This window comes from Dermacentor andersoni, chromosome 5, assembly GCF_023375885.2.
Source record: "Dermacentor andersoni chromosome 5, qqDerAnde1_hic_scaffold, whole genome shotgun sequence".
Classification (NCBI taxonomy): domain Eukaryota; kingdom Metazoa; phylum Arthropoda; class Arachnida; order Ixodida; family Ixodidae; genus Dermacentor; species Dermacentor andersoni.
In genome coordinates this window covers 162,506,959-162,529,964 of record NC_092818.1, presented here as the reverse complement: position 1 = coordinate 162,529,964, position 23,006 = coordinate 162,506,959, and the positions used below count along the sequence as shown (strand labels likewise).

The window sequence follows — 23,006 nt, the reverse complement described above, 5'->3', positions numbered from 1 at the left end:
ATTGAGTTACAGCGCACGTAGAAAGCAATCCAGAGTTTGTGCAGAGAGGAAAGTCGGAGATGAGTCTATAGGGGCTTATTGAAAACAAGCGAGACCTATAGCAGCAGGAGGCGCGAAATTTCCGAAAGGGCGCTTGTCTTTGCAGGGGCTGTGCAAACTCCCTGCCCAGGACATCGGCGTTCGCTCACACCGGATGACTCGGTTCCGACTTTGTCGTCGCCACGAAATTTACTATTTCTTGAGAGGCGCGTTCCACGAAAGGTGGGCGCGACGATTTGCGTTATAAGTCGCGGCTTCGCGATCACCGTGCTGCGATTTCGTGCAACTGGCGCGACGAGCTGCGCGGCGCGGCGCCGATGTCGTGGCCCACGTAACGACACCTATAAAGCCGAAAGCACGCGACAAAACGTTCCTCGTGCGTGTATATATATATATATATATATATATAGCTGTGCATGCACCGTCGTATAACGAAAAATCCCGGCATTCGTCGCACCTTGCCTTCACGCGTCGTCGTCGATCGCATGCATGACTCCGACGTGAGCCTCCCCACTGCGATTGTGTCCACGTAATACGTGACCCTGTCGTGTTATAACGCGAAGACCGCTCCCGAAGCGCCCTGTTATCAAACGAACGGCGAGCACGCACGCGGGCGTCCTTCGCTCATCGTGTAACGACGTGCCCCGCGCCAGAGAGCTATCTATAAATCGGGGACACACACGTATATGCCGTGCGCGTCCTACACAAACCAAAGCTCGCCTAGCCACTGTGTATATAGCGCGAGGTGTGCGTGCTGCGTATGCGCGCCTAAGGCGTGGCCCCGTTACTATAACAACTATACTATAACGGTGCATGCCATCTATACGGCCGCACGAGAAGCCGCACGCGCGTCTCGTGCATGCATGGGCATGTGTATGCGCGTATAGGTGGCGTGACCGCTGCCGCTAGCACGCGAGCCGCGCTTGTTCACCCCCCGTCTGACGAACATCGCGAGCTGCAGTATGCAAACGCAAACGCGCAGATCGCTGTTGCCCCACATTTATAGAAAACGCGGTACCGCGCGATCGTAAAGACCCCCCCCCCCTCCCCTCTTTACTGTACCTCCCATATCTTTTTTTTCTCTGTCTCTCTCTCAATGTACTATTATTATTATTGTTTTATTATTATTATTTTTTTCATTCACACCTGCTCGTACGGTGGATTGTTTACGGCACACATTTGTCGATGTGGAGAGTGCGTCTCGGTCCGCGAAATGTATGCGCTATTTGCCACCGCGGGCGCCTCTGGCACGCGATTCGATGGCGCTTCGGGCGCGGGAGGTCACGGTATTTGCGTGCGGCCGCCGGTTCATCTTCGTCCGCCGGTTTCTGGCTAGATCGTACTTCTGAATATATATATATATATATATATATATCCGTTCCCCTTGCGGTTCTTATATCGCCCGGTTGCACGAGTAAGCTATCTTAAGCAAATACTCTTTGGGTGGCGCTATTGTCAGGCTAACCGTTCGACGCCTGGCATGGTAGCCAACTTACAATTAAATGAATGAATGAATGAATGAAGAATGAATGAAGAATGAATGAATGAATGAATGAATGAATGAATGAATGAATGAATGAATGAATGAATGAATGTGCTTGTTCACTTTTCTGCCGGCGTAATACCGACCAAATGCGCTTGTATACCTTGCGGGCACCGTCTCAACTATACAGTATTGCACCACAAAGATGCAGCAGTGCGACAACGATCGAACTGGCCAATGGCGACGGCGAGGCCTGTCTTCAGGTATACCAAGTGATGTCAGACGAGACCAATGGAGAAAAAACGAAACACTGTCATTCGAGATCGCAGGCAGTCATAGATTGAGCTTTTGTACGTATCTAAACGGCCATCGCGCTACATAATCGAGGTGCTATTTCCAAATTCTCTAGACGAGGCAATAATAATAATAATAATAATAATAATAATAATAATAATTTATTGCCAGTGCATTTATTCAGGCATGCCAAGGCATTGATGGCTTGAGCGGCGGAGCCTGGCATGCAGCAAAACCATGCACGGTACATTAACAGAGAAATATTAAGCAACGAACTCGAGTATAGCATAAAAATTAAAAAAAGAAATGTTAAAATTCATACAGTGTCCATGAAAAGAATTTTCATTGATCGTAATGAAATACAGAAACACCTTCGCGTGTCAACAAAATTACCGTGACGATACTACATAAGCATGCGCCAATCAGATTGCCATGGTGCATAGGGATTGCGCATGCACAAACACAAGCAACGCCGGTAAACAAAAAACAAATATACGCCTTAACAAAAAGATCCGCCTTAGCAGTCTCTTTAACTTGTACTTCGTTTTTGTACAGAAGTTACTGGTATGTGATTTACTGAAGTATGTTGGAACGTAATGAGCGCGTAACACGCGCTCATTACGGCATTCAGGTAACACGGCACTATAGTGCCGTGTTACCTGAAGCCTCGTATACCGTAACTGCGGACTACGGTCCGAGGAAGACGCTCTATAGGTAGCCTGCTACCACCAGGCAGATCCTTTACATCGCCCCCTTCGCCGTATGTATATACTCTTTGCATGAAAAGATAGTTTGTTTGAGGTATAGTGGACATTGCTCGATCTTTTCCAAGACCGGCGAAACTTGTCGGGAAAGCGAGAACCTTTATTTCCTGTGTGTTTTGATTAATTACAGTGTGCGTTTTTTGGCTTCAGCGCGGTGAGCAGGAATGTTTATGTAGTTGAACACTTGACAAAGGTTATGGGGTGCGTTATTGTTGCACAGGGGATAGCGCCGTTGTGTGCGAGGCTTGCAGCCTAAACTAAAGGAATTGAATTCAAGAGAATAGAAGTAACCATCTTCCAGAATACATATCAGTTGCTGCCGCGGGGTGTCGCGACAAGTCCGCTGGCTCTAGCTAGCTGGCTGAGCTCACTGTGGCGGCTCACTGAGGACAACCGCGTTTGGCTTACGTTTGGCGCGTCGTAGGCGCCAAAATCGGCAGTAGTGGCACCTACGTGAACATCTCAAATCAAATTTCAAATGCGCGCTACGATGTTCTGCAGGCGGAACGTTGTGGGCACGGCCTGCTCCGCCGTGAGCTTCGCAGTGCAAGGCATTGGAGAAGGAGCGGAAGCACTGTTCGATTGCTAACGCGCTTCTGCTGAACGCATTGAAGTACTTTGTGCTGCCAAGTATTTCTGAAATAGTTTGTTTCAACTTTAAATGCATTTCTTTATACTTCTATGAGAAGTGGTTCGGGGCCCCTTTAGTTTTTTTTTTTTTTCTCCGCGTAGAGACATATGCATGCATCTACTGACTCGCGTTCCCTGCGTACAGGAAATGTTTACGCAGCGGCAATCAGTTATCGCCAGGGTCGCCAGAATCGCCTCTAGCCCATATATGCCACACCAGTGATGTTACTTTCGATATTCATATTGGCCTTGCTTTACGAAACGCCTCCCCGCCGTCGTATTAGCGTTCAGGAGAGCGCGGGTGACAAGCGGGGGCATTACTGAAGTCATCAGCTCACGCAGTGCCAGGAAGAGTTGCTATGCGGGCACGCGCACGGTCTATAAACTGCTCGCTGGTATAAGGACAGTGTGATTTGATCGCGGTGCGAGCGCGCGAACGAGCGAGCCGGTTGGTGGTCTGTTATGAGAGGGCGAGGATGAAAAGTATGTGGACAGTCAGTATACTCTGGGAAAGAGAGAGAGGGTGGTAACATCAGGTGGCCCTAGAAATTGCCGGGTCGCAGCAACTCTTCTTTCCTCCGTCTGGACCGTGGTCGGATTCCCGCGCCGGTGTGACGAAATGTGAGGGAGGGAACGCGCGTTGACGAGACCTCTTTCGCCGTCGTCGGCCGGAGCCAGAGGAGCCAAGAGAGAGAGGAGGAGGAGGCGCGATACCCTCTCTCGCTATCCTCGTGAGACCCGTGGTCCCTCCGCACCTCGCTCCTCCGTCTATCGAGCGACGGGTCTGGACCCGGAGAAAGGGGGCGGTCGCCTGAGGGAGAAACGGTCGGCGGAAGCCGCCGAGGGCTTGAATCGCTTGGAATTGCCCCTTGCCGACCCCCTCCACCGATGAGCAATATCGTCGCGACGGTTGCTGGCCTATATGTGCGTGCTGCCGTGATCGGCAGGAGAGAGTCACTCTTCTCCTGTATGCACGCCCGCGTGCGTGCAGAATGCAGTGGCGTGCTATATGCGGTGGCGACGGCGGCATTGCCTTCTCGCTCTTTGCTGCAGCACCAGCGAGAACAGGGTGGGGTGGGAGTTTCTTTCTTTCTTTCTTTCTTTCTTGTGTGCAGAGAGAGATCTCCGCGGTGTATAGCCCCTCGTGACGTTAACCCGCTAGTACTTCGCTGGGAGTGGGCCAGACCCCAGGCGACAGAAATCGCGTGAGCGAAACGATGTCGATGTGAAGAAAATAAATATTTGAGTTCGTGGCCGACAAAAGTGTAATGTTAGCCAAACTACGCATGTAACCTGTGCGCAGCACACTGCGACGTCGGTAGCCGTGGGAGCTCGTCCTCTTACGACGAAGCCCGCGGGCCCCGTTTACGCGAATCGGGCTGTGTGTTCGCTATCTCGCGCCGCCGTTTACGTATGCGGCGCATGATGGGGGCTGCGCCTTGTTAGGTCGAACTGGAATGTTTATGCAAACGCTTGTTCTAGTTCGCTGTACACCCTCTTGTTAACGTGTCCGAAATACGAGCTCGTGTCACCTGTTGTGCGTGCGCGTCTGTGTTTGCCTGTACACGCAACGGAACCATTCATAAATGAAACAATTTTCACTCATTCTTACTCTACACGTCAAGAAAGCTTATTATGTGTCGCGTGCGAATATGCGTTGCCTTTCGAGCGCCTTTTGGTTCCTAATATGAAAATCGTAACGCAACGCAGCCTGCATGGCGCTGAAGAAACCTTAATTAGAACACCAGTTCTTTTTTAATTTTATTTATTTCATTGAACTTCATCACATGCTTGCCCGTCGAAACGCATTGGCGAAATTATATGATAGCCTTTCTAAAGAGACGTTTCTGAGACCTTGGCCTCGTGCTTCTGCGGCACACAGAGCAACGAAAGTGCTACTGTGTCATGTGTCGCCTGTGACGACGCTCGAGCGCGTGTGTGTTCCGTGTAGCCTTTCTTCTTTCTTCTTTTTCATTTTCTCTCTTACCCAGTGCATGGTAGCTCCCAACTGGGCTCAGCCGGGGTTGACCTCTCTATCTCTCCCTCATTACTTCTAGGGTTGGTAATATCGATGAACGATTAATCTTCATCGATGTCCACCTCTAATCGACCTAATCAATTATACATGTTCGTTTAATCGTTTTCTAGAGTTTGACAGAAGTTACACGGAAATTTCGAAATCGTACTATAGAATGGCGGAGCACAAGCAGCGACTGTGCCGCTGTGGCAGAGCGACTATTTTTGCCAGTCACTAGTGAAGCCGAGCGGAGCGTTTCCCCTCTCTTTCCTCACGCCGCTAGAAGCCGGAGGCTTGAAACGCCCTCGCAGTTCAAGGCATGTACTATAGCAACCCAGTCGTTGATCGTCGTCCACTAAAGATATGGCACGACATTCGTGCCGGTTTGGAGCAAGTATTTTATATAGCGAATTCATGTCGATTCCAGCAAATGTATAGCGTCCGATCGAGCGTTTTTTCTCTCGCGCTGGTAATTTTGTGGCCATTCGAAGAAGGTGTCGGTTTCACCCAAACACCCCAGCCAATTGACGTTCCTTCGCTCTGCAGAAAAAAAGAGCATGTAGCTTAAAATCCTAAACCAGTAATTTTCTTTTCCCCTGTGCAAACTGCAATTTCTTGCATATTTCAGTTGGAATTCACCTTTCACTTTTGTCATTTTTCTTATTTCATGTTTAACTGTACTGTACAGGAATTCACTAGTGCCATGTATCTTGTTTAAGTCTGTTCCATTTACCATTTTACCATTACCAGTACCATTTTATAGCATATATTGTTTATCTCTTCAAAAGGCACTAATGCCAACTCTATTTAGTTTTTAACAAATTAATGATTATTCTTTATCAAAGTTTACACACTTGTATTTCCAACTTGGTTCCACCTCTCAAACATTAAGATAGGATCCCATCACTCTTTAAAAAAATGCCGTCATATGCACTAACCAAATACTATCACGTTACTTGTCACAAAAAGCAGGTAGTAAAATTATAGTTGGTACCGTAAAAGGAAATGTCCTTGGCAATATGCCAAGGACATTAGGGCACAATGACTCCGGGTAACAAGAGTACATCGAGCAACGTACGATTATAGCAGCTTTCGTACCTGCTTATTTGACTTTTTAGTTTATGTTTTTCCATAAAAAATTGGCGATCTACTTTGTTCCTGCGCCGCCTTCTCCAAAGAGGCCCTAGGGCTTCTCTCTACGTCTCATTCCGACGCCTAGGACTCCCAGCGGTCTCGGCAACACAGCTAGTGCTTCGCGGCCGGCACCACCGACTCCGCCTTCAGGCACCTTGTTATACGTTCCTGGACGATACGGGGCTTTCGTGCAAATTGTGAATGCGCATTCACAATTCGCAATTCATCGCCTCAATCTTCTCTCGCTTTCTTCTTCATGTCCCCCTCCCCTTCCCCAAGGCGCTGAGTCGTGCTACCTAAGGGGCTACAGAAAATAGCGAAAGCTTTTCCTCTTCACAATCTCTCTCTCTCTCTCTCTCTCTCTCTCTCTCTCTCTCTCTATATATATATATATATATATATATATATATATATAACCTCAACAACGACAAGGATGCTACACGACAGGTACTCGAAGAGGAACTTCAAGAGTATTTATTTTAGAGAGCACATGTTGCGCCGGTAACACCGATGTATTTGGATAAATAATCAAAGCTTTGAATTTGTATAGCATTCTGTCTGCACATATGTGTGCTACGACGTCGCACGTAACTGTTAGTACAACATAATGAGCGATGCTACAGGTTGTACAAATTTTGCATTATCGACACAATCGCAGCATAATAGACCACGGCCGCACGACGTAGTATAGTGGCTTCGTAGTTATTTCGTAAAAACTAAAAAGAAACTTTTCTGTCTAGTAAACGCAGCACTTAATTGCTTTACTAGCCGCTGGCTAGTACAGAACTAGTAAGAAGGTACCTATTAATCTACAGTAAACGAAACCATTTACTATATAGCTTTACTAGCTTTATTTTTAAGATTGATACAAAAGTAGAAAGCTGTGTTTCAACCTTTTTAACGTGCACGGCAGAATTTTCGATTAATCAAATAATCGATGAATATCCCTCCGTCAAAAGCGATTAATTGATTAAAACCTAAATTATGAATGATTAATCGCTAAACAAAAAAAAAGAAATCAATCGGCCATCCCTAATTCTCTTTCTCCACTCCGTCTTCACTCTCCCGCTATAGCTTTGCATTTTAACTGCTCTTGCTTGGCACTTGGCTCCATTTCGTGAGCGCGAAGCGCTTCGCGTTAACACTTCGTCCCGAAGGCAAAGCTGCTGCAATTGCGAAAGCTTGCAGCGCCAGAAGACGGAAAAGGAGACGCACTATAGTGTGCCGTAAGATTTCGCAAGGGGGTTTCTAGCACGCCTTCTTATTTAAGCTGTCTAAACCGAAGTGAAAAGGAACGAATGGGAAGAGATACAACTGACGATCCGGTGTTGCTACAACGGCCTTAAGAAACCAATAACAAAATTTGAAACTGGTTAACCGAGGCAACATCTGTCGTGTGAAACTTGCCGCGCATGCTGTTAAAACTCGCGTCCCTCGCAGTATTCGTGAAACCACTTGAATAAGTATAAGCAGGGCAACCAACCATAGCCTGAAGCAAAGCTTCATTGCATTACATGAATATGCTGCCATTTTAGACCGCGGATGTATGGCGCTCGGTTCTCCGGCCATGGAATTTTCATTGGGCAGTGTTGCTTTGCATTTCTCATGGCATGTTGAGGCTTTTTGCGTACGCGCGCGCGTGAGAGAGAGAACGAAAGAAAGAGGGGGTGGCTAAAGAAGGGAAACTACAGGCAGGGTGTGGAGGCTGGCTTATTTACATAGTCAACGAATGCGACCCGAAGCGTCTGTGTACGCAACTGGTGCAGTAAGCGTGACAGCGTGGCTGCGTGCTGATGCAGCGAGCGCGCTACTCCCTCGGCCTGACTGCTGTTGTGCGTAAAGTCAGTACATATGCCGCGTAGTACACATGTGACAGATTGCGTCACACACGCGAGCACGCACGTACGCGTCGTCGTCGTCGTAGGCGCCTCCTCTTCATTCACAAGCCGTATACGCGAGTGGTGTATACGCGCATCGCACTGTGCTGCGGCCGTTTCCACATCGGGTGTGTCCCGTTTCTTCCTCAACTGTGCGAATGCGCATGTGGGTGCGCGCAGAGGTGCATGCATATTCTGCGCACCCCAGGCTGGCCTCTCTCCAACGCCGCGCACCAGACAGCTGAGCAATGCGCTGCTGCGCCGATCGGCGCCCTGGTTTCCGGTCGCTTCTTTGACAAGCGGGCGAACTTGAGCGCTGCGGTCGTCGTTACACGTGCGCCTAACCACCCTTCCCGGCCCCGCCCACCCCTCCGTACTCCCTTTGTGAATCGCCGCACCTGCGTGCTATTACTCGCGCGCGCAGCATGTATAATGCGCACGTGCGGGATGTGCGGATGGCAGTGTGGGCTTCACGCATGTGTCGCGTTGCTGATTTTGCCCGTTTTCTTTATTTCTTTCATTCATTCTTTCTTTTTCTCTTCGTGCGGCCGTACAGTTACTACTCGCATGCTACGATGCAGTCGTCGCGTATATCCCATATGTGTATACGCTTCGCCTTGCGTAAACAGACACTGCGCTGCTGCCGGCGGCTGCGCGTCCTGCGCTTCGCTTGCATGTGTTTGGACGCTCATTGATGCCGGGGCCTCAGTCAGGCAGAAAAAGAGGTGAGTCACCTCTCAGGCTCTCTAGGGGTGCGGCCTGCGGGATGCCTTGTGGGGGGAGGAAGCGCCTTTGTAGGGAAGGGGGCGTCTTCAGAGGGGTAGCTTCAGGAACCTTCGTTTTAATTCCCCCTCTCCCTCTCTTTCTCTCGTGCGAGAACCGCGGTCGAATTGGATTGTTCAAAACAAAAATTATGGGGTTTTACGTGCCAAAACCACTTTCTGATTATGAGGCACGCCGTAGTGGAGGACTCCGGAAATTTCGGCCACCTGGGGGTTCTTTAACGTGCACCTAAATCTAAGTGCCACGGGTGTGTTCGCATTTCGCCCCCATCGAAATGCGGCCGCTGTGGCCGGGATTCGATCCCGCGACCTCGTGCTCAGCAGCCCAACACCATAGCCACTGAGAAACCACGGCGGGTAATTAGATTGTTCATGCAGTTAACGCTTGTTACGAAATTTGGCGGTTTACGTATAGATGCTCCTTTGAGTTGAGTTGGGTATACCTGTTATCATTTGACCTATGGCCCTTGTGTTCCTCGAATATAGAATTAGCCATTGCGGGGAGCGAACGAACAGTTAATTTCACTCTATTTTTTTTCCGTTCGTCTATCAGCGGTTGTCTAATCCGTTCAGCAAAAGCAGCAGCGCAGTTCTTTCTTTTTATTATTGTGACAGGTTGCCCTGCGATATATATATATATATATATATATATATATATATATATGGGTATTTAAATGAAAGCATGCGGGTCGTCACATGTAAACTGTATCAGTACCTTATAGTGTGTAAGCCAACCCGTATAACTGTTTGTTTCATCAGCTTATAGCTTGGTGGTTCTTTGAGTACACGCCCCCCCCCCCCCCCCCCCCCCCGCGCCTCCCCACCCCCTCATATGTATATATGCTCGTGTAGCCCTCGTTCCTTGGTCAGAAGCAACATGTCAACATCCGCCGTATATAGCACGCAGCGTTACTTGCAGCAGTTTGGTTCGCACCGAATTTGGGTGAAAGGGGAGTGACTCGAAACGGTATATATATAGTACGACGATCGATAAATGTGCACGATCTGGAAAGCTCGTTGCTGTGCTGCCGATAAAATGCTGATATATCGCTATATGCGAGACTGGTAGTGCCAGTCTGTCATTTATGTATGCATACGCGCTATATCAGGTGGTCATATAGAAAATCATCCGGTTTCTGCATGTGATCCCGATGAATCGGGTATCTGATCTCGTCGTCGATGATCGGCTTTCCTCATCGAGTCGCTCTTGTGTTTCTGCTTTCTGCTTCTGTGGTCCTTTCTTGTCTCCCGATGTCATTGCCAGCATACCTCTTAGCTATCCCGCATTTTGCGTAAAGTCCGCGAATTTGGGCGCTCGTATACGGTTTTAGGAACGTATGCGCCAAGTTTTACGAAACTTGAGTCGAACTTATTAGTTCATTAACTTGCAAGCTCGTAAACTTTCGTTGATCATATTGAACGATCCAAGTTATGACTTCCAGTGCATGGGGCGCGGGTATGCAGGGAACATTCGAGGTGTGAACGGATTTTACATGGATATCGCAGTGGCAACGCTGGAAAACTTCTACTATCTTCAAATTATAATCCTGAATGCGAATCCATATAGCAAAGAAGACCCGAATGGAGCTTCTCTCTATTCGTGTCTTGTTGTCGCTCCATTTAGTTTGCATACGTAATTGTAAGCACATTTTCGCAAATTTTGCTGAAACGTTCAGACAGTCGGCATCATATGGGCTATAGGGGGAAAAAACGGTAGCTTATTCAGAAACACTGCGATGGCATATTTGTGTCAGTTGTCAACAATGCCGCTATCTATTACGATGAGCAACAAAAGTGTCACGTTCTCAAGTTGTAAATTCTAAATGCTACAAGGTGAGAATGAGCTTGTTTATGAACAGTTAATCCAAGGTCAAGTATACTATAAGATCGATTAGTGTCTCTCACCCGCTGGGCGCCATGTTGCGCTTATGTGCCACGCGCAAGAAGGTCTGTCTTTGTGCCCGCTGATGAGACGTCGTTAATACCTGCAGACTGTACTACAACGCTTCCAGTGTACTGTCTCTGCGTAGCCTTTGTCGTCTCGTGTTTACTTTCTTTTAGTCTGACAAAGGTGGTTGAATAGCCATCGCTATTGCGAGGCGAACGTGCTGGGCGATGTGTCATGGTGAAGTGGTAAGGTGAGCTCTGCCAGAGACAACATATAATATGAGTGAGTAGCGCTTTGTCCGGAAACGCATGGTTTATTATTGAGCAACATTGAATGTGTTAGAAACTTAGCGCGCTAACAGATATTTCGAGATTTGTGTGAATTTACCGTAATTACGAATTATCCTAGCTTGGGTTCTCCAGTGTAAACTATGCATGCTGCGAATTCGTTATTTGATGTGACGGTTGTGCCAGATATTGCAAACAAGAGAATTAGTTCACAGTGCACGCAAGAAAGAAAATAATAAAAGAATAAAAAGGGGTAAATGAACAGAGAGTACGCGCGCACGCTCTCATTTTTTTTTTTTTTTTTTTGTAAACTGGCGAGGCGCACCCATATCTCCGCGTCCATCTGTGTTGACGTCTGGAAAGTCGGCTGGAAAATGCCCGCATGGGTTGGCAGGGAGGGTCATGACCAGCGCGTGGTCAGTGTTTGGTGACCCGTGTCAAGGCTGTTCGCCTCGCAGTGGCGGCCAGCGCGTCTTGCCGAGAAAATGCGTGTGCGAGCGCTAACGAGGTCCGCGCGTTTCGCAAGAACCGAAGTTCACGGTGGGGCGTCCTTGTGGAAAAATGTTCTTTTTCCCTCAGAATGAGTGGTATCGTTTCACCGGAGACGCGCGGCCAGAGCAAGAGCGGACGCAGGCTCAATATCGGGAATGTGGAGGGGCGAGGGGGGGAATGAGATGGGTGAGAGGGGAGTGACCCGCTGCCGCCTGTTGTGTCCGGGTGGCAACTGGCTCGAGAGCCGAGATTCACCTCCCCCCACCTCCTTTTTTCTTTTTTTCACTCCAAGTCGTGTTCACGCGCGTCTTACGCAATTGCGTCTTGTAGAAGGTCCCTGGAGGGGTGATGTGGCAGTAGCCGGCCATAATGCACGCGCGAGTGCGTGTTGGTAAGGGCCGATTTGCAGTAGGTAGGTCGCGCGCGCCGGCGGCAGCAGACGACGACCACGTTTGTGGGAGCCGCTGTTGTTGGGCCGCCGAGGCTCCTCTCGACGTGAAGAAGTGGAGGGGTCTGTGAATCTTGCCGACTGGCGCTTATTGGCCCGTGCTGCCGCTTCGACGGCAGTGATAGGCCGCGCCCGGGCCGCCGCGTCCCGTAGCAACAGGAGCGCGGCCAATGGCGTCTTCTGTGACGTGCGCGTGACGTTGCTTTGACGTTGGCGCCGCTTGATGGCGCCACCGAATGGACGCTCCGATTTTTTTCACTGCTACCCGGCGCGCACCGCGAGCATTTGAACGGCGGCGCGGGGGAGGCCGCGGAGGGCCTGATGCAATGAGCGGGCACGTGTGCGCGGGGCCGAGCACTAAATTGTAAAACGAGAGGAAGGCAGCTGGAGTGATAAGCCCGAACATTCAGTCATGTTAAAAAAGAGAGCGAGATAATGTACACTACACCTGCTATAGCCGCGAGTGCTTGTGGCTTAGAGTGGTCTTTGAAAAGTGATGAATCCGAGTCCACCCGATCACAAGGGGTCAAGAAAAGAGAGAGCAAATAGCAATAAATAGTGTCCTGATTTGGATATATTGCGCCAGTTAAGGGAGGTTAGCACTGTGGCACTGATGAATATCTGACACATTTAGTACATTATTCTGATCTCAGACAGCAAAGCCATTAGCGCACTAATTTTATCAGTTACTGCCGGTAAATGGCACATGATATGGTTACAGCCGAATGGCAGGACAGGCGGGGCTTGTTTGTCTATTTTATTAAATGAGAAGCAGCTAGAACCCAGAGTTACAAGGCGAGCGAAAACCCTGGTCTAGCTATAATTATATACGGATATCCGTATAGCTAAGTCCAGCGTTCTTACTTTTGCCTTCGTTTTTTTTTTTTCCTTCTTTCATTGTGACCCGTCGTCGCAAGCCCGATACTTTTCCACGCGGCTGCACAGCGCCGCGCTCTAGGCCACGTGGGGTTCGGGGTCTGCGTGGGCGCCCCTGAGTGACGGCACGGGCCCTCTTTGTCGGTGCCTTTGTGAAGCGCCGCTGTGCTCTGCCGCCGCCGCTGCTGCGGCGCGTGCTGTCTTTTTTTAGGCGCATACGTTGCCTGTCGGCTGTTGCTGTTGCTTGCTCATTCACGCACGGATGATGGACGGACGGACAGGCGGGGGTCGTCGGGCCGGCTACGGTCGCCCACCGCGCGCATGGGCTAGAGCGCCGCCGCCGACGAGGCCGCTCGCGGAGCGAGTTCGCTGTGTAGCGAGCCGGCTATGCAAGTCTGCAGCCTGTCTCCTCCTCTTCTTCTGTTTGGAAAGGCCCACTTTTCAACGCCCCGAACGGGGCGGCGAACCAGTGGCGAGGTGTGTCCGATCGACAGCTTCTGTGTGTAACCCGTCTCCTCGCCGAATAGAATAACCGTGCAACGTTGCGGCAGGCCATGGTCAGGTGCCCGTTTCGCATCGCCCGTGGCACGTAAAAATAGGGCTGCTATCGGTTGGCACTATTGGACTGCCTTTTCACCGTAGCGAACGGTTGGAGGAGGGGGAGGGAGGGGAGGGTCGCCGAGTGGGTTTGCTGTAGATGCACGTTGATTGTAAGCGGCATGTACTTGTTGCCTGAGGGCAAAAAACAAAAAAAAACACACACACACAGTAGTAAATATCTGTAACGGTAATAGGCATGTGTCTGCTGCAGCCGAACACTACTCGGCACATCGTAATGGGAAGCCGAGATATTCGGCCAGCCAAGACCGTGGGCAACGCTCACCTTCTAGAAGCGCTGGGGTTCGAAGCTGATGAGGGCGTTGACTGACCAGCGGTCGAAATAAGCAAGAGAGGTTTAGGGTATTGCTGGAGGGGGAAAAAATAAAGCAGGGGAGATAACGATGGAGCCAGTGTCGTTGTAAATATGCGTCTGTGAAATATGGAGATAGAGGATTTAATGCACATAAAAATGAATATAAAGTAGAGATGGGCAAAATGCTAAACTGCAATAGGTGTGAAACTTGATTCGCTCAAGCAGGTTATAGGCGACTATTTTTTTTTGTCGCCCGCGTTTCAAAGAAGATGCCATTACAAATCGTCATGACCACTGAGACCCTCCTCCCATGTATTCCCGTTTCTTCAAGTGCAGCTGCACAGCCGATGAGTGTGTGGTCTTCATTTAGAATGAGAGTTTGCGTGCACATATGCGAAGTATGCGTCGACGAAATTGCCGCATTTCGGGCAGCGGGACGCGACGCACTTGGATCCGCTGCTCTGTTCGCTCAAAGGGTCGTGAACGTGTGCGAACGAGCCGCATGGCCGAGCTGTGAGCGTGGGATCACTCGGAGCTGTTTCCTTCCAATTGACCGCAAACGAAATGCCAGGTCACGTCCGTGTGGTTGAAGCCTCCGCCCCTTCGTCTGTGGAGTGTGGCTTCGCCTCGCGTACGTTACGTTACGGTTGGAAGGAGAACTGCCCTGGGGAGGGGGATATACGCCCTCGTTCTCTGATCAGCAGAGGAGGCCGCGGGGGAGCGTTCCGATGTAGTGACGAGGCCTCCACCAATAGACGCGTCATGTGCCGGGTGGCCGGTGACCCCGCCGACGGAGAACATGGCTAGCCCGAGCTTCGAACCGTGGGCCGAACCGTAACAGCGGAACTATTTCTTCAGTCGCGGTGGCAATCGGCTGTCGGCGGTGAAGGTGGAGACAGAGCACAGAAAGAGATTTACAATTCTGTACAGTGAGGCGTTGCTTGCGACTTCGCTGCCGCGTTTGCATGTCCCCTCTCCAACGTCTGAAATACTGCGGGTGAAGGGATGTGCACTTGACGGGCTCATAGTTTCCCGCCAAGGCTACTAAGGGAATTCTGGCGCTGGGATCGCTCAGCTTATGTAGCATGGGAATTACGGGTATAGCGCATGAATTTCCCTAATCTCCGTGCTTGTGACTTCAAACGACCTTGCGGCGTTACATATTACGCTTTACCTTTCTAAATTTCCAAGCAATCATATTTTTACAAACGCATGAAGGCACCAGCGCCCATATGCGTGCTCACTGCAAAGTGTTGTATTCATAACGCAATATATATATATATATATATATATATATATATATATATATATATATATATATATATATATATATATATATATATATATATGAAGTGATCAGTTTGCAACGTCGCAAAGCCCTTTGACGGCAGAGGGACGAAGCTTTAAACAAAGCCATACACGATCGTTCCCATGCTGGATGAACTGTCACACATGCAGTTCTCGTAGACTATCGCCAGACTTTTCTATGGGGCACGGCATCCGAGATCTCCGTCACCGTGCGCTGCCAGATCTCAGAGGCCACGGGCTGCATTTTGAACAACGCCAGACACGCGTCGTTGACAGCGCCGTCACTCGTGTACCATCTGTCGCTGCGTGTGTGTGTGCCGCTATATATGTACATAATGTGCTGCCACACACACACACACACACACACACACACACACACACACACACACACACACACACACACACACACACACACACACACACACACACACACACACACACACACACACACACACACACACACACGCACGCACGCACACACACACACACACACACACACACACACACACACACACACACACACACACACACACACACACTACAGGTATATCGGTACACTGGTTTGCACGCTATGTTTGCTCGCAGCGCGTGTTGTGCAAGAAAACACGCGATTCTCTTTTTGTTTCGTCGTTTATTTCTTGCTCGTATAAATACGAACGCGTATATATATATAAAGGGTCGACTGTCCGTAAACACGGCTGCGTGCTGTCCCCGGCGCGAGCGACGCAAGCAGCGTTTTGTTCGACCTTTGGCCACCACTTAGATCCATCGACGTTTCGCCAACGCCGCGTGCGCTCAGACTGACGTGCGCCATAAATATATATAACCTCCTCGAAGTGAGAGAGACGAAAGGTCGAACGAGCAGGCCGTCGGTTGTTTGTAAACGCGAACGCGCCACACTTTTCTCTCTGGACATGCTTCATTCTGATGTTATACGTTCGATTTCGCACGTGCTACCTATTCTTCATACGCATCGATTTCCTATAAATTGACAAACACGTCGCCGTACATCGCCAACGCCGTGTCCCTGTATATATCGTATGTACACTTTGGTCTTCGCATTATCCATTTGATGTATAGGTTTTCTCTCCATTTGTTTTATCGCATTCGAGCGCGTATATAGGCGTATGGGGCAGGAAGTGAAGCAACTTTGCACAATTTGCAGCAGGAATTCGCTTTATTTTTCGTCCGTACATCGGCGACGAGTAGAGATCGGTGACTCGATTTTGCATCGTTGCGATTGAGTGTTCATGCAGCACAGGTGTTCCTCTTGGAAGCTGCTCGCAAATATACAGTTTATACTACACAAGTAGAGCCTCGATAGATAAAAGTTTTTTTTTTTTTAAGCACTTGACGTTATACGTTCGCGCTTGTTATTATCCATAACTAGCGCAGTGTCCTTTCTTTCTTATTTTTTTCTCGTTGAGCGAGCGGGAACTCTCAACAATGAGGCCAACTTAGCGTTCCCTCGACGAAGTTGCGTGCAGAGGTTCGGTATCGACACGTGTTCAGCTTGCTGTGCTTGAGTCGTTGTATACTTTAAAATTCCGCTTGTGCTATACGTAAGGACTGCCTGTGCAGGCGGTCGTCATTGTCCCGTATCTACGTTTCTTTTCCTATTTGCTATGTGAGGTTCGGAAAGGCCGAATTTGACAAAAAAAAAAAGTATATTGTTCATGTCGAGGCACTCTCCTCAGAACCTATACGAAGTGGCACGCGGTAACTGTTAGTTGGAACGCCCATATCAACACATGTACATTCACTTGTGTGCACACGAATTTGCCTTAATCACTTTTTTTTAATATTATTATTTTACCGTCCTTATTCCCTGGTTTAGTGTCATTCCTCGTTGTCGTCGGCGGAAATGACTTTTCCGTTGTGAGGTTTGGTTATAACGTGAGCACAGCCTCCACAAAGAGACGTCTGCTATTGGCTCGGGTATATACGCGTACCTTAACGTCAATGGAGGAGTCTATATTGCGACCCAGAAGCCTTCACTTCGATATACTGCGCTCGTCCGTCGCGGTGATTTACGTGCTTTCAATTTTTTAGAGCGGACCATGTGACCTGTCCCCGCTACTCCGTGCTATTAAGCCGTCTCTATAACCGCCGTAAATACTGTCACCGTGCTTTCTTTGAATGTTCATGCAGGACTAGCTATATCTGACGTAAAACATCCGCAAGCTGACCTCTTCGTAGGGTTCAAACGCCAACGCGGTGGTGGACTTCGCGCTTGGAGGAGGTTCGAAGAAACGGGGCCGAGAACAGGAGCGTTTCTTGCAATGTGAGCGTATGACGTTCATGTTGTGCTGAGCCTGTTGCGTTTTAACGCCGTCCATGTGCACAAAATTTTGTCGGGTGTCCGATTCTTGAACTTATTAAATGTGAAGCATTTCTTGGCGAACATTTCCCACTTTGACAGTATATCCATCTAGCCACCGGCCTACGTCTTGCTGCTCTCATGCATAGTCGTTTCGTTAACTTGGTATGCACTAAAATTGGTATAGTATATGACAAAAGTGTATGACGAACATAAATGATAGGTCATGACATGAATATCATGACATGCGTGTCATGTAGGTCATGAAACGTCTTGGTGTCCTCACGGTCGAGTTTCGTTAACTTGGTGTAGTCTTCCCGCACACTGCTTCGCATGACATCGATTCCCAGAGGGCGGGGGATATCTGCCGGCTTTTTCACCCTGCCGTCCTTCAAACTTGCGCACATTTCGCGAGATCTCTCTGGTCGCCGTTCCTTTCTTGTCGATTTGATTGTTATTCCAGCTGGCCTCCTTGTCGATGACATATAGTCTCGGTCTTCTGTAATAAACATGGATTTTCATAAACGCGTGCTTTTCCTATATCAGCTTCAATTTTATGTTGAATAAGTGGTTAGATTTATTATTCTCGAGATGACGGTGATGTTGACGTTATTGTTCTTCAGTTCTTCAAGCACTTCTGCAAGAAGTGTTTTAATTCGCAGGAAATATGGAGTTTCCGCTTGGATAGAAAAAATAAAAGAAAGAAAACCAAATTATGTGCACGGGGAGGGGGGGGAAGTTCTGTGCATAATCGCCGACAGGAAACGCGCGCGTATTTTGCGAAGCTTTCGGAGTTTTGCGGCTATATAGGTTGCGTGAACGCTTAAGTGTGTGTATAGCGTCGCCTTCGTGTTTGTCAACTGGGTCTCTTTGGTGCCCCGCTCTGGCACGGGTTCTAGCTCTCGACCGCCAAGTGTGATAGCCGTGCTGACTTTCGTAATTTGGACGAGTACATGTAGAAGACGAACTGCGTGTCGCTGGCGAGCACGTCTTCTGATCCACCTGCAGTAACTATTTGACAGCGTGCAATATCTAGGCCACGGGAGGTCCTTTTGTCGACGTCGTCCGCGCGAGATTTTCGAGCGTACCCGCGTGGTCCCACGACGACGTAGGCGCGCGCAAGCGTAGAGATGACATCGAATTTACGGCGACCGCTAGACGTTCTATTGAACGTAACAATTTTCCACATATCCGCCAAAATTGTATGTTGCCTCTATATGCCTCCAAAACGGAAGAGATTGACTTTACGGATTTGCGGTGCGCTTCTTTTGCCGAGTACACAGTTGGGTCGTGGCTTTCAAGCTTCGGTACTATAGCTGAACAGCTTAGTCGATAGGCCCCTGAATATTCCGCTCGCTTGCCTGCGGCACTTCTGAATTTCCCGTTGCAGGATGTTCAAAACACGCCTGTGTGATCGCCTGTCCTTTCCTATACGGGCATAGCATCGGCGAAAGAGAAGTGAGTGAAGCAAGTACAGCACGGCCCGATCGAGTGCGCGTCTGCAGCTGTCTCGAGGCGGGGTGCGCGTTCGTTCAACCGGGTCCGACGTAAAAAAGGGGGAAAGGGGGTGAAGGCTGCCTGTCGCCGACTTCATTCACAGCTGGCAAAGCGGGGTTAGCGGGGACCAAGCGTTGCTGGCCGCTTTTCTTTATCTGTCACTTGTCAGATGGCGGATGCTGCGCTCTCGCTGCAGCGGGCTTCCTGCCTGCCGTCTTGGAGTGGTGGTCGCGGTGGGGGGGGACGCGCCGCCGTCCTTGGAGGAAGCGTGCGTGCGCGCGTACGTACTTACACGAGCGTAGGCGCGGCCCGACACTTCTGTGCATCCGCTGCAGCGCTCGAGCGTTCATTCAAAAACTCGCGGCGCGGCTAGGCGACCGCTGCTGTTTCTAGGTCGTGCGGGGCGAGCTGGATGGGCGCCGGCAGCGGAGCGCCTTCGTCGAACGCGGACCGTGTTGTGCGGCGAAGACCGCTTTGTTGTTGTTTTGCTCGTGCCGCCGCGCGTGGCTGGCCTGGCGAGAGGTTTTTTTCCGCGACGGCGCGGACGAGTATAGACGCCAGCGAACAGTAGCAGGCAGATGAGGGCATTTTTTTTCTGTTTTTGGGGGAATGGATGCCTTAATAGTTACGTTTCCGCCGATTCCTGTCGCGTACGACCCCGAGTTCCCGCTGGTCCGACAGCGGTCGCTCGCCTCGCCAGGCCCGACGCCAGCCGCAGTCGTCGGCTGGGTCGCCGTGTCTGCTGCGCCGCAATTGGTCGGCCCGGCGCTGTGGCGGCCAATGGGGCGTCGCTATCGCAGACGACGCCAGGGGCCGCCGCTGTTGCTGTGCGCGCCTGTGGCCTGTGCGTTCTCCCTCGGCGGCGGCGGCGGCGGCGCGCGCTTTCCTTCGCCGGCGTCAAGCGCAGAAAAGAGCCAGCGCCGACGGGGAGAGGGAGGGAAGAGGGGAAGGAAGAGCAGCAAACGAGGAGAGACGCGGCGCGAGGAGGGGAGCTTTTTGCGAGTGGCGAAACTTTATGTTGGTTTCCTCCGAAAGGACAGCGCTGGCGGCGGTGGATTGAGGCGTCCACGATGGGGATGGTTCCGTGAAAACGAGCGCGCTGCTGTGCCCTTCGGTGAACCGTCTTTTGGATTACTACGCTACTACTCACTGGGCAACGAGCTGCGCCTCTTCTGTCTCGGCGCCGTGTGTGCTTGTGTGCTGCAGCGGTGGTGCTCTCCGCGCGCGAGTGTGTGTGCGTGTGGTGTGTGCCCCAAGTGTTGTTGGCCCGGGCTGAATGGTGCCCCGTTGTATCCATGGTGGTGGCCCGCAGTGACGGCGCAGCGGCAGCGGGGATGGACACGCCGGACGACCCCGTCCTGCTCGCCAAGCAGTCCGACTGGAACAAGGCCAGCCAGCTCTTCCACCTGGACAGCATCCGCGTCAAGCGTGAGTACCCTAGGCCGCCGCCAGATTGTACACGGCCGCCGCGAGCCCAGTCTTTTCCTCCCTCCTTCGCGCGGCGGCTACTCTCCCCCACGCAATCCTCCTCCCCCAGTCTGTGCGCACCCCTCCCCTCCTCTCTGTTTGCATGGCTCGTCGGGCGTCGTCGCCGCCGCCGCTCGCTTAGCTTGCGTGCTCTGCCGAGCGGCGGCGCCACCTGCGTGGGCGTTTGCCTCATTCCGCCGGCCGAACATGCCCGTCTGGTGCCATGCTGTTGCGCGATCGTGGTCACCGAGGCCGTGACGACGGCACTCATTCATGCGTCGGCAGCATGTTCAACGACCCTTGGCAAAGCCAACTCTTGCATGGGTCTTCTGGACCCACCTCCCTCCGCGTGCGAAAGGGCTTCTTCCTCGGTTGTGCGCGCAGTCGTCGCGCCGGCGTCTGGCATGCCTGCTTGCGTGCCGTGTACAAACTCACGCAAGCAGACACTTCAAGTGCCCGTACCTATCAAGCCGCGCATACGCGAGGGACATGCGCGGTGCTGAGAAGCCGTACAGGCGTCACGCGTGTGGAACGGCGGGCCCGTCTGTTGCCTGCGAAATCCTGCCCCGTTGTTTATTCCATTTCAGTTCATTCTCCAACAGGCAGCCAGCAGTTGCGCGTGTCCGCTGGACGGGGTGGGGCGGAGGGGATGCTCCGATTTGCGCCAGCCGTCGGCGCCGCGCGCTGCTCTTGTGCAACGGCCTGGCTCCCAGATAAGGGGAGCCGGCACTCGCAACAATGTCGCGGGGGTGGAGGGTGCCGCCGCCGCTGCTGCTGCTACCGGGTGGCGGCTCCCCCCCGCCTATTTTACGAGCGAGCCGACCTCGGGGCGAGCGCCGCCGCGCCGCCGGGCTTTATCGGCGCCGAGACGGCCTTGGCCAACGGCGAAAGCGCGCTTGTGCAAAGGGCGGTCGCTTCGGGGCTCTGCTCCCCGGCCCACGCCCCTGTCTCCCGTCCGGAGCTGGCTTGGCTGCGTCGCGCGTGTACCCGGAAAACACCCCGGTGAGCCCTTGAAGTCGGCCGGTGCAGCCAAGAGACTCGTCGCACGCGTGAGACTTAGTCGGGCTGCATGTGGGTCGCAGCTAAAGGGCAGTTATCGGCCCCAACCGCTTCCAGCACGGTATGTGGCAACCGCGATCGTGGTAACCGCGGATTCGCCCAGCTTACGACACAGTGGCATTTGGAGTCCAGCCTGTCGTCAACCACTTGCAGATGTTTTATTTAACCCGATGCCGAGGTTTTCGGATGCGTTCTAGTTTGTCCGAGGAAGCTGTTGGCGCCAGATGCTTGCGGAATAATATGGACTTAATCCTCCGTTTGGTCGCATCTGTTCCATTAGGTGCGCGGCTGTTGAATCGGTGGTGGTTGTTTCGATTTGTCTATGGCTGTGCTGGGTTTTCCCAGTGACTCACGCGCTGCTCACTAGGTTATGCTCCTCTGACATTGTCAGTAATCGAACATGGTCGTATGGAGGGTTCCGCCATGCATAGGGGAAAAAAAAAAAAGAAGTTCTTACTGGCTGGTTGGTCGAGACCTCGATCGGCGCAGGTAAAATCAATGCTTGATAAGGTTGCTAAGGTGAATGTGTTGTACGTGTACTGATGCACGTACGATAAACAGATGGAAAATAAAGAATCATTACTGAACACTTTAATTGTCAAGTCCCACCGAACCTTACCACACTCGCCGAATCGAGAGAGGCGAGGCGAAGAGTGCAGAACTGTGCGTGGCGTTATTTTATCGCAAGAGCTGGCGGAATGTCGAACGGCGTTAACCTTTCTACGCATCGTCGTGTCCGTCGCGTTGATGCTCAAACGAGCGAGCGCCGCAAACATACAAGACGCCAAGAGAATCCCTCACGGACAATGCACTATTTACAAGAGTCGCGTTTACTTCTCTGTGTTCAGATGAACGCCAATTCGATGTTTTGGAATCGAGTATTTAACGTCAAACGGCGCCTTCTGTTCGAACAATTTGTTTTGACGGCCCATGGACGGTTCCCGATTATAAAAACTGAAAAGGCAGCAACACTGCCCCAGGCGTTGTATAACATAAGTATAGCCTACGTATAATTCAGAAGATGTCGGACATTCATTCCGCTTGGCTTGGACTAACTTAAAGTGAGTCACTTGATCTCTTCCGTTCCAAGTTTAATCTTCCCGAACGATTTGCTTTAAACTTATTTATTTGACAGCTAAGCGTACAACAAGACCGCAATATAAAAACTACGTACCAATAATGTAGCAATGTGCTCAAATCTGCTTGTCCGGTCCTGTGGGACTCGGCGGGTATATGAAACTCACCAAAGAAGTTGCGGTTCTGCAAACAAAGAAACACTCGAACACTTGAGGCACTTCACTAAAGATTTGTCATCGCAATCAGGATTTCCACATTTTCTATGGGATTCAAGCTTCACGTAGTCTAGAAACACGTGTTGCATGTGATGTCATCAATGGGCAGTGGAATTTATCATCACTGGTGAAGCTTGAA

The 23,006-nt window shown here is 50.8% G+C and overlaps 1 protein-coding gene across 5 annotated transcripts in view; it reads left to right on the top strand.

Annotated features, from left to right (window-relative positions):
* Positions 1 to 23,006, top strand: part of LOC126531540 (serine/threonine-protein kinase minibrain-like) — a 136,130-nt gene that overhangs the window by 25,833 nt on the left and 87,291 nt on the right. Inside the window, exon 2 of one of the 5 annotated variants that reach the window (XM_050179093.2) lies at positions 20,362 to 20,477. The exons of 1 other annotated variant lie outside the window; for it this stretch is intronic. In XM_050179093.2, the coding sequence (XP_050035050.1) occupies positions 20,384 to 20,477 (94 nt within the window). In that variant the 5' untranslated portion in view covers positions 20,362 to 20,383. Of the gene's footprint in view, positions 1 to 20,006; positions 20,478 to 21,357; positions 21,519 to 21,550; positions 21,637 to 23,006 lie in introns of those variants that run through there. 3 more of the 5 variants (XM_050179091.3, XM_050179096.3, XM_055071237.2) reach the window with 3 other exon arrangements.